General features: G+C 38.8%; 1 protein-coding gene across 1 annotated transcript; it reads left to right on the forward strand.

The window, feature by feature from the left end:
• Positions 1-859: 859 nt before the first annotated feature.
• foxl3 (forkhead box L3) lies at positions 860-8,388 on the forward strand. The gene is given in 4 exon segments (XM_039787263.1): positions 860-1,047; positions 2,425-2,593; positions 3,678-3,810; positions 3,813-8,388. Coding segments are annotated over 4 exon segments (747 nt in total). The 5' UTR covers positions 860-940; the 3' UTR covers positions 4,151-8,388.
• Positions 8,389-11,824: the final 3,436 nt, after the last annotated feature.

Consider the following 11,824-nt stretch of genomic DNA (forward strand, 5'->3'; position numbering starts at 1 on the left):
CTCAATTCATTGCTCAACAAGGGCCAACAGCCCCCACTGCCCAGAGTTGTTGTAAACTGCTGAAAATACAGATATGAAAGGGAACAAAGTAACCTGCTCGGCCTGCCCAGCCCAACAGCTATATGTACATTGCCCAGGGCAGTTTTGATGCACTGAAGCCCACCGGCTGTTTCCTGTTTGCTGGATCTACACTTCAGAGGGGAAACATCCTTCTTCTTCTTCTTCTTCTTCTTCTTCTTCTTCTACTAAATTTATCTAACAGCCGTAGGTGTTGGTTGTCGCTTTACGGAACAAGGGTTTCAATAGAAGAAAAAAAACATTGTCTATTAAGATAAGAGAATGACGCATTGTCAGAAACTACACAGTTAAAATATCTAAAATATTTGAATAAATGTCCTTGGCAATAATTTAACACTAAGACTTTTTGTCCTGACTGATTGCCTACTTTTTGTACGCTACATTTCACTTATTTCATTTAGGTAAACATTTAAATGCAGGGGTCATTAATGTAAGATTAAAGCGTATTATGGTTTTAAATATGGTATTGTCTGCACAAAACAGCTTAATTTGAAAGATGACATAAAGTAGATCAGTAGTACATCTTCAGATTTGCGATCGGCCCTGACATGGACATCGTAAAGCACGTGCAGTGCTGGTGACAAAATAAATATAAGACCAGGTACAAATCAAAAACATATGTAGATTTGTGAATGTGAAATGTGAAATGTGAAGTGAAAGGCGTCAGAGAGGTGGTCCTGATGGTGGGGAGGGGAGAGGGGGGGCTGGAGGCAGCCGTCAGCAGCAGCACAGCTCAGACATGGGTGTCAGCTGCATGCTGAGCAGAGCAGCAGGACAGGGGGGTTGCTGCTCGGCTTTGGCCAGGAGAGTCCGAGGAGCCAAAACACTTTGGATCACACATCCGACTCCTCAAAGTGTAGCTATGTTTGATAACTCCAACTACCCCTTCAACTGTTTTAACTACGATGGAGACGGATACCCTTCCTCCAGCACAGACGAAGAGAAGAAAATGTGTAGACCCGCTTACAGGTATGGACCGTTTTCATTTTGAATGTCATTTCATTTGTCAATGTAACTTCGACAGAGCTGTTCTACATCACTTTGTCCGTCAGTATGTAGGTTTTAAAACATTTGATAAGCAGTAATTATATATATATTTTTTCAGTTTTCCGTTTGATTTGAGCTTTTTTTTTTTACCTCCTAAAGTTTGACAGTTTTTATATGTTGTTACCGGTGTACACAACATAAACATTCTGTATAATAAAGTAGCTTTTAAAATATAACTAATCACACATATACTTTGCTTAGTCTTATTTATACAGTAGTTTTATTTCTAGTAAGTTGTATCATTTCCCTGGTGCGCTGTAGATCTTCTGTTATTATTGGATTTTCTGTTATTATCCAGTTGATTTTTTTCATTTTTCACATTTTTTTTATTTTCATGGCTATTTCATAGACTTTTGTCAGAGTTACAAAACAATATAAATGCAAATGTGTGTTTGTACAGCAGCCTAGTTTCTTGTGACTGCATGCATTTGTTCAAATAGAATTAAAGATAATATTCAAAACCTGCCATTCCATCCTCACTAAGTTAACCATAATGTTCTGTTTGGTTTCTTTTGTCCTGAGATGACTTCAGTAATGATTTGACACTATAAATAAAATGGAATTGAATTTAACAGCTTCAAAAAACATACCTAACACTGTTTTATTATTAATGAATGAGATTGTTTTAGAATTGCTCATAAACGTAATGATGAACTGATGAAATGTTTTAAAATGTGGGCGTTACTTGTGCTCCCAGATGCGAGCTTTAAAACGTTTTCACATATATTGATATCTGTGATTGGTGTTCTGTTGTTCTGTTTGTGCAGAACTACCACTAACAAATCCAAAACAAGCCCATTTATATTTCTGTTATTGGAGTCTTATAACAATTTGTTCATACTGAACATTTTAGGTGTTATAATAGCAGTGCAGTATGGTTATTCTTCATTTTTAGGGTGTCACCTTCAAATCATATCAACTTTAATTATACATCTCTTAACACACAACACAGTTGATCCAATGTGCTTAACAGAACATACACAGGAAAACACAACTAAGTAAACAAGCCTAATAAAAGAGAAGAACCTTCATCAAAAAGGGAAGGGATACCACTTTTATATACATTGGGCTTTGATATGGTCAGAAGAAAAGAAAAAAATATATTAAAGGGAAATAATTGGTAGATTGGGCAATTATTACCATTTTTACACATGAATGTCAACAAAATACAAAGGTCAAGAGCCTGCATGATGCGTTGGCTGATGAAAGTGTGTGTGTGTGTGTGTGTGTGTGTGTGTGTGTGTGTGTGTGTGTGTGTGTGTGTGTGTGTGTGTGTGTGTGTGTGTGTCCGTGTGTCAGCTACATAGCTCTGATAGCCATGGCCATCCAGCAGAGCCCCGAGCAGCGGGTCACTCTGTCGGGCATCTACGAGTTCATCATGAAGAGATTTCCTTACTACCGCTCCAACCAGAGAGCCTGGCAGAACTCCATCAGACACAACCTGTCTCTCAACAGCTGCTTCATCAAGGTAGGGGACCCTGGGAAATGATCGCATCTTAACAAGATATTAAAGTGTTTTGTGCCTGTAAGAGTAGGGTTGGGTACCGAAACCCGGTTCCTACGCAACCGGTAGGAATCGGACCGGATTAGAACGCAAATTTTGGTTCCTGATTTCGGTTCCACTTAATGTGTCGACTGAAATATCTTCCCTCTGCCGCTCCGAAACAGATGTAAAAATATCACCCTTTCTCCGTGGTCTACCGTTAGCTAGCTATCGTAAATGTAGGCTACTTTGAAAATGCCATATTTCCCCTCTGGGCTCACCAAAACGGACGTAAAAGCATTAACCATTCACTGCACGTGATCGCTAGTAAACATAGGCCTATTACATCTTTGATGTAATTTTTCAGTTTTTCAAGAATCGGTTTAGGAATCGGAATCGTTTTAAAAGTACCGGTTCGGCATCGGAATCGTAAAAATCCAAACGATACCCGACCCTATGTAAGAGGGAAATTGACTTAACGAATACATTTTACATGAGGATGTTTTTTTTTTTATTATTTGCCTTTATAAAAAAAACAACTTTTTACCTTTTTTATCTAGTAGAAAAATAATACATTGTTGTAGTGTAGTGTTCTTTTTTCCTTTCCCTATTTCTTTTTATTATTAATAATAATAAGAAGAAATTCAATTCAGTTCAGTTTATTTATGAAAGGGGACACTGCAAATTAATAAAATACATGGTTTTACATGGGTTAAAAATGCCAGAATTGGCCAAAAAGGCTATTTTTCATCTGTAGTCCTCTGCCCTCGATGTAAAAAAAAAAGGCTTTTTTAAAATACAAAAAGACAAAAAGAAAGACAACACAAGCAGAACTAAACTTGGCACAAAACAGCACAGAAGCAGAAAAATTAGCAACAAAACAAAGCACAACGCAGAACTTAGCTCAACACAAGACAGGAGACACAGCACAGACGCAAAAAGATTAACGACAAAGCTAAGCACAACGCAAAACAACAGCGCCTACAACGATTAGACACAGCAAAATCCTTTTTGTATTTGTTTTGTGACATTTTGAATCATTATTAAGTATTTTTGATGTTTCCCACAGGTTCCTCGGACAGAGGGCAATGAGAAGGGAAAGGGAAACTACTGGACTTTTGCCACCGGCTGTGAATCCATGCTCGACCTTTTTGAAAACGGCAATTTTCGGCGTCGCCGGCGCAGGAGGAACATGAAAATCGGCTACGTGATGCAGGAGAAACCCCTTTCCACCCCTTGGAGAGCCACAGCAATCAGCACGTACCCTCAGGTCGGCACCCGGAACCCGACTCCGCCCTCTGCCCTTTGAACCCTGAGAGGCCGAGGCCGGGCCCCCGGCAAAACCACCTCATCCCTAACCCCACCCAGCAGGGCAAACCAGAGTCAGAGATCAAGTTTAGCATTGACTACATCCTATCCACTCCAGATCCACCCCTGCCTGGGTTCAGATCCTCCCACGGCCCCGTTCACATAGGGCCCACAGGGCCTCCCATACATGTCCTGGAGCCACAACATCTGAACCTGCACTTCTGGACTCTGTAAGAAAAGAGGAAAGCAAAGACTGAATTTATTCAGTCTAATTTATTATTTGTCTGTGTCCAAAACTGGGAAGCGCTGTAAGGACACCCAAAGACAGAAGAAAAAACTCCACGAGAGGAATTTTACTGACTTGAAAAGAATGAAAACGTAAATGAGGAACAAAGTATAGAGGTACAGTATTGTGTGATGGTCTAGATGGAATAAAGTCAAAAGAAAGCATCATGCTGACTAAGAACTCATCCAAAAGATAAAATGGGAAGAATACAGTAAAGCGTTCATATTCTCACTATACTGTATGTGCAGTGCTGACATAGACTAGGTTCTCTATATGTATTTACACAGGAGCTGTGAGCACACGTATGACGTGTTTAAAAATGCTTTCAAACTCTGATCGGGCCAAACAAGAGTCACTGGATTATCATCAGATCAGAACTTGAGATGGTTTTCCTTCATAAAAGAAGAATTTATTCAGATGGTTTTCCCTGTTATTCTTTTGGCCGCCTGTTAAACCTAAATATGATCTATGTAATTTCTCAGATTAATGACTGATGAATGGCAGATTTAGCTCATTTCTCCTACCTTATTTTAGTGAATGTCAAGACAAATGAGTTCAGCAGCACAAAGATCCCCTTCTGAACAGAGGCAACTATTTCAGTCTGATAAAAAAAGAAGATCATTTCCCTCGTTAAATATGTAATTCTAAAAATACTAAAATTCAATCTTTTCCCTCTCCCTCATTGAGAAATCCAGAACTTTTGAATATGTCCTACTTCACCGAAAAGTCCATTCACTCGTATGTCTGCTGTCCACATTAGAAATATTAATACATATTGGACCATGATTGGCTTCCGAGCCACTTGTCACAAAGTCATTCTTGTACAATCCCATCCTCTTTCCTCCTCCAGCAGATGAATACAATAGTGAAGACAACTTTCCAGTGTCAAACTTCGCACATACGCCATTCTGCACAGTGATGCTCAGACGTCCACGTAAAGCAGGAATAAGGAAATCACATTTCTTATTTTTCTGAAAGTTCTGAAACAATTTCAACACAAAAAAGCAAATGATTTGCCTTCTTTTACAAAGTAGCTTGACATCCTTGTAGTTTTCCGAAATTCTAAGTGTAATAACTGTATTATCAAACCACACACAGTAGGAGCAACAATTATCAAAATGTGTTTATGAGGTTTTCACGTGACGCCTGCATGCCTTTTCTTTCTTCCTTTTCCAACAAAGTTGACAACAGACCTTGTTGACATGTCACACTAGGAAAAGCGTGAAATCAGTGATGGCTGAATTCCATTCAGCTGCTTCGGTTTCAGGGTCCTGTGCATCCCAAATCCATAGAACATACTTACTCTACATACTATACAGTACTGTATGTACTACATCAAAGTATACAGTTTTAGCAGTTAATGTACTAAAAAAAATCCATACTTTACAATTTAGTACTACAAGGAAATGGTATAAGATGTGCAATGTTATCATTCAGTCAGTAAAACTGTGACTCCATGCTACATACTAATACTAAGCCGGCTTCAGGCTGAACACTTTTAGCACACTAAAAAAAATCACACGATCATGAGTATGCTGTGGATGTAGTTCTCCCACAATGCAATGCACACACAAAAATGGATGAGCTGCTCACAGCAGAAAGAAATTCAAATTATCATCATGTAGATGATGGTGATATCGCCACAGTTCATCAGAAAACAAAGAACTTGACTCTATGTTTAATTGAGAATGCATTTATTAATTGAGTATGCTGACTGCATTAAAACAGCATACTATAACAAGTAGTATATAGTATACATCAGATTGTATCATGTAATTGCAACAAAGTCAATGTTTTTTCTCAGGTGTAACACCAGCCCTCACTATTATTTTTTTCCAGCTGCTCCATGTCCTTTGTGCATTGCATTGTGGGAGAATAGTGTCCATTAACAGTAAAATAAAAAAATAAAAAAAAATCATATTTAGCATGCATACTGTCTAGTTCAAGTATATTTGTCCGTTTTCCAATGTGAACACACAAACAAACAAAATCTTAGAATGTATGGAGTGTGGATTTGGGCCCAGCTATTAATGCCATGACTTACTGGGACATTTGAATAGAACAGAGCCCCGTTAATGTAATGCTTTTGCTACTATGACATGTCGGCTGTAAAAAAATAAAATGGTGTTTATTCTAAATGATCTCAGTCGTTTCAGACCCACCTTCTGCAAACATTTTGCTAATTTTTCCACTGACCTTTTGAAAATCCTGATTGACTGACACTTAAATTCTAATCCAGTCACTCCTTATTATAACAAATCATATTCACGCGCTTTAAAAGAGGCTTAACGAAACAGGGGTCTGGCTAACATTTCCTTGCCTGTACAAGGGGAGATCAATCATGGCGTGTTCCTGTGCCGTCGAAGGGACATTTTTCAATTTAACCTTTATATTATGTCTTGACTACATCAGAGGAGGGTTTCAACGCACTTAACATGAGTGGCATTTAATATAGCATAACACTTGCAAGGTGAGGCCGAGATGTGACCCTATTTAAATACAGAGGCCCCTGCCTAGAACAGCAGTACCTCCCCCAACAAACACACACAAAGCCTTTGACGCAATTATAATTAAACACACCTTTTGCCTCCTTTGCAAATGCCCCTCATCGATCTGTGGGTTTTTAACATTCATATAAGAACTGCCCCCCAGCAAACGTCTGCGACGGCACAAACGTTTATGGATCAGCAAGTTTCCATTAACAAAGTTGTTGATGTCGAATAGCGGGGGCTGCTGCTGCCGTGATGCCGCGGATATATTTGGGTAAATTAACTTAGCATAAAGTGCTCCGAGGCTACGGGAGTCCTTCAAGGCAGCTAAAGAGAAAGCAAAGCACCAGTCAGGCCCGAAAAGTCAATGCACATATTATGTTGTCGGTGAATATGTGAGACTGTAGCTACTGGCACAGTGTCCCAATGAATGGCCTCCATTAAAATAACTCTTATAAATGCATCCGTTTGGTTTCATTCCTAGTTAATGCTTCATACATCTTGTTTATAATTACGTTCGCTGTAAAAATTCTCGTTTATGGGAGTGTGGAAATGTGTTTTGTTTGAGACTTTATAAAACATGAGCAGCTCAGGGCGAGAAACAGCAACATCGCAGGTGGAGGAAATTGGGAAACCATTGATCTGCAACGTTAATATAAAGTAAATCATAAACACAAATAGGTCATTTAATCCGGAGCGCTTGTTTATGATTTCACTGAGGCTGTGGTGAGGATTATGGCGATGAAGATGAATATTAGTGTGTTGTTTTCTTCCTCTGCGGTTGGAGGAGTATATGATGATGATGGTATAGCTACCAGCTAATGATGATCAGTGAAAAACAGCCTGAGGCCTTTGACATTCACACATCTGCAGGTATACAGCCAGTATGCACTTTAAGGCTAGAATATGCTATTCTTTTTTTTTTTTAAATGGCTTCAAGTGTTGGTCAGTAATGAGAAAATCACCACTGCATGTCAATCAATGGCAGTTGGGAGATGTGTTTACATTTGGCCTGTTAGAGGGATGTCCCTGCTAGGAATACCATGAGGGGTTTCACCGCAAAGAAAATGGAAAATAGGACATTTAATAAAGGAAAGGGCTTGACATTCAAATGAAAATATAACTCAGAAATCTGCCAGATATCTGTTTTAATTTGTCAGTTCTCATTGAACACTTCACCTGTGGTAACGTTTCAGGAAAGGTTCTTATTAAACACAGTCTATGGTTCTTACACCAGAGGGCCACGATTTGACCCCTGACCCATTGTTTGATATCAGCTGCAGCCAAATACTAGACAACTAACAGTAACACCTTGCAATACATATCATATCAATGCAACAGGCTCAAGCACTGCCATGTTGAATCTGACAAAGTCCTGAAAAAAGCTCTGAAGCTTAGAAATGCCAGTCAGCACTCAGATATTTTTACTTTAAAAGTAGCAATACCACAGATAAGTAAGGGCGCTGCATTCAAGTAGTAGTATAAGTATTAGCATCAACATATAACTTAACCAAAGTGAAAGTACTCATTATGCAGAATGGTGCATTTCAAAATAATGTGCAAATATATACTTATTGATGCATTAATGTGTACATTAGCTGGTAAAGCTGAGCTTTTAAATACTGTATTTACTGCTGGGTAGCTTGTGGATTTACCATAGTAATAATAATAATAATACATCATAATTATATTTCTATATAATAATCTGAATCCACAAAGAAAAGAAACTAGTAAATTAGACAATAAATGTAATGTAACGACAAGTACAATATTTGCCTCTGAATTGTAGTGAAGTAGACGTATAAAATAACAGAACAAGGGAATACTCAAGTAAAGTCACAGTTAAACTGTACTTAAGTAAATGCATTTATTGATTTTCCACCACTGAAAAATTATACTAGATACGCAGTAGATAGGATAGATTGCTTAGGTGAGCCCTGGTGGCTTCTGGACTTAGGCACCAACCAAATGCAACATCCATCCACTTTCAACTATCTAATAAAAGCCATACAATTCTCCCGTAACTTATATTGACAAAATGTTATACCTATACCCTATATGGTAAATGAAGAAATAGTAATCTAAAAGTAGTCAGAATACATGGGTAACTTTGTGTATTTCCTCACATTACAACAGTATTTACAATGTTGATTTCTTATGTTAAGTGACAAATGTCAGTTGTACAAAAATGGATTATGCATTGATCCTGCTTGTTGATGCTCATGGTTGATATAAGACCGAGTTCTGTGTTGCAAAGCAGACCCATTGCACTGTGTTAGCATTACATGCAATGCAACTACAATGCACCACAGCTCTGGCCAGCATTTCCCTCTCACTGGGTACATTTGGTAGATGTTGTAATTCATTGTTCCTTTTTTTGGGGGGTGGAAGAGAGGCGGCTGTCTATTGTCAGTTTCATTGATGGTTTATTTTCTAATCATCCCAGATCCTTTTCCACTCAATGTAACCTCTGACCAGGCTCCGTAGTCGAACCACCAGGGTGCGCCAACTAACTGCGTGGGGAGAGAGGGTGGTGGTGGTGGTGGGGGGGGGGGGTCACAAACACCAGGGTGGGGTTTCAATCTCGGGAGTAGAAGCATGAGAAAAAGTGGATCCTGTATATTTCTGCTCTTTGTAGAACAGATTCTTGCGATTCCAACGGCTCCACACGCTCAGGCCTCTGCAACAGATGGAATGATATTAGGTTTAAGGTGATGCTTGCCACAATGTGACAATTGTGTCTAAATTCAGCAATGTTGCATTTAGATTTAGTTTGTCCTTTTGTTACGGTTTCATAATCAACACATACTTACAGTAATAGCAGCAGTTATGCTAGCGCACACACACAAATTTGTAATCTCAACATATTTGAATAGGTTTTGCTGTAGCAATCTAAAGTGTGCATCCTAAAGAAATAGACTACATTTCTAAAAAAAAAAAAAAAAAAAACTGAAAACATAAAAGCATCCATTTACCTCTTGAAGAGAAATCCAGCAGCTCTTTTGTGCAATATTATTTTAAAGAGATGATGAGGCACTTACTCATTTAAAAGCAGCACGTTGAGTCAAACAGGGATCCTGTGCACTAGTGTATAGCAGTCTACTGTCCGACAGACACACCCCTTTCTTTTTGACCGGGAAAAACGCTCCAGTGACTGAGGCTGAATGTGAGGGGCCCATGTTGTGGGATGAGGCGATTCCAGACGACCAATGGGGAAGCCCCTGGTGTGGGGCCCACGGGCATCCACAGAGGGTTTACTGCAGGTCAGCTTTAGCTATTACCATCTGAAGGGGGAGCCAGACGAGGCACGGTATGCCAAGGAGAGGACAGCACAATTGCAGTGCAGCAAATAATTAGTTACATACTGAAAGAAACATAAGACTGCAAAATAAAGAAAGAAAGAAAAAAAAAAACAAAGGACGAGGACACACTGCTAATGTTTTATTAGAGTTCATGCATAAGTCAAACAACACAAAGAGAAATGGGAGATGAGGCAACTCAGGGAAAGTAGCAGTCACACAACACAGCCTCCCTTATCAGCATCTCTTTTCATATCAACCAGTGACGTACAAAGAAACGTACTGTTCCTCTGCAGAACTGGTCCGATGACTCTTGGGTATGCTGAGATTCAGTTACAAATCACTGACAGAGCTCACACCGATATAAACCAGGTCGATCCTGGGTGGTATCAAACAGGATGGTAACAACATGTATTCTTTGAAACACACATTTGGAGGCTTCTATTTGTTTTTTTCCATTCCTATATCAACTGTGATAAAACGGTCCTGCGTTACAGAACAGCTGACACACAGACAAACACACACGCTGAACACTAAAACAAAGAAACAGAAGGAGAAATTAGGTTTCCCTTTCAAAATGTACAATGTTGATGCTTTGTCAAAAGTGTCTAAAGTTATTAAGTCTGTTTTGTCTTGTGCTAAGTCAGAGTGAAACTATTAAAATATATATCCATTAAATAAACGCGAGAACTGGTGCGATTCTCTTTCAGCCATGAATCAGTGATGGGCTGCCATTATTATATGTCCATATTTCTTCCTGTATCAACACATTCAGCAAACCAGAATATCCACATAACCATGAAACATAAGATACATTAGCCATGTATTAAACGGAAAGAATCTGAACTCCATTAACAAAAACACACACCATTATGACAATTTTCTCATTCTGTCCCTTTAACATTTTCCATTTTTCTTTTGTACGACGAAATTATTTAAAAATACTGATCTGGAGGCAAAAAATATAATAGTGCTGAATCGATTATTTCTACACCTCTGCTCAAATAGTTCCTAACAGTTGTCATGAATTACATCTGGCTAAGTGTTAGCTGATTTACAGTACAGGTTGAAAAAGCTAATGCGCCTGTCAAAGTGCACGCTTGTTTGGAGCTTGTCGTGATTGTGTAACATGTTGCATCTATTATTGTCAAAGCAGTGAAATGTCTCATTTGTAGCGCTGTGTCTGCAGCCAGCTCATTTTCTGAAAACAAATGTCATGTTGAAAGGTCAGGGCTTTTAAGATGTCAGCGTGAAAAAAATTTAAAAAAAAGGAGGAAAACGCACAAATATAATGTGCGAACACCTGTAGCTTGTAGTGTGATATTGAATTCTCATTACATCCCTGGATATCAAAAGGGAGAGTTTGGATTATTTAAAAGTGGTGGAAGGTCTGGCAAAGCTGGACACAGACTAACTGAACGATTCGAGGCAGCGGTAGACTTTTGAAGAGAGCAGAGATAATGGCTTCAGTTCCCTGTCAGAAAGGGCTGCCTGACAGCAAGGTAAAGAAGTTAAAATGTTCTAAATACAGTACAGGCCAAAAGTTTGGACACACCTTCTCATTCAATGCGTTTCCTTTTTATTTTCATGACTATTTACATTGTAGATTCTCACTGAAGGCATCAAAACTATGAATGAACACATATGGAATTATGTACTTAACAAAAAAGTGTGAAATAACTGAAAACATGTTATATTTTAGATTCTTCAAAGTAGCCACGCTTTGCTTTTTATATAATAAGGGAAAGAATTCCACTAATTAACCCTGACAAAGCACACCTGTGAAGTGAAAACCATTTCAGGTACTACCCCTGCGAAGCTCATTGAGAGAACA

The sequence above is a fragment of the Perca fluviatilis genome, chromosome 21 (genome assembly GCF_010015445.1).
Source record: "Perca fluviatilis chromosome 21, GENO_Pfluv_1.0, whole genome shotgun sequence".
NCBI classification, from domain to species: domain Eukaryota; kingdom Metazoa; phylum Chordata; class Actinopteri; order Perciformes; family Percidae; genus Perca; species Perca fluviatilis.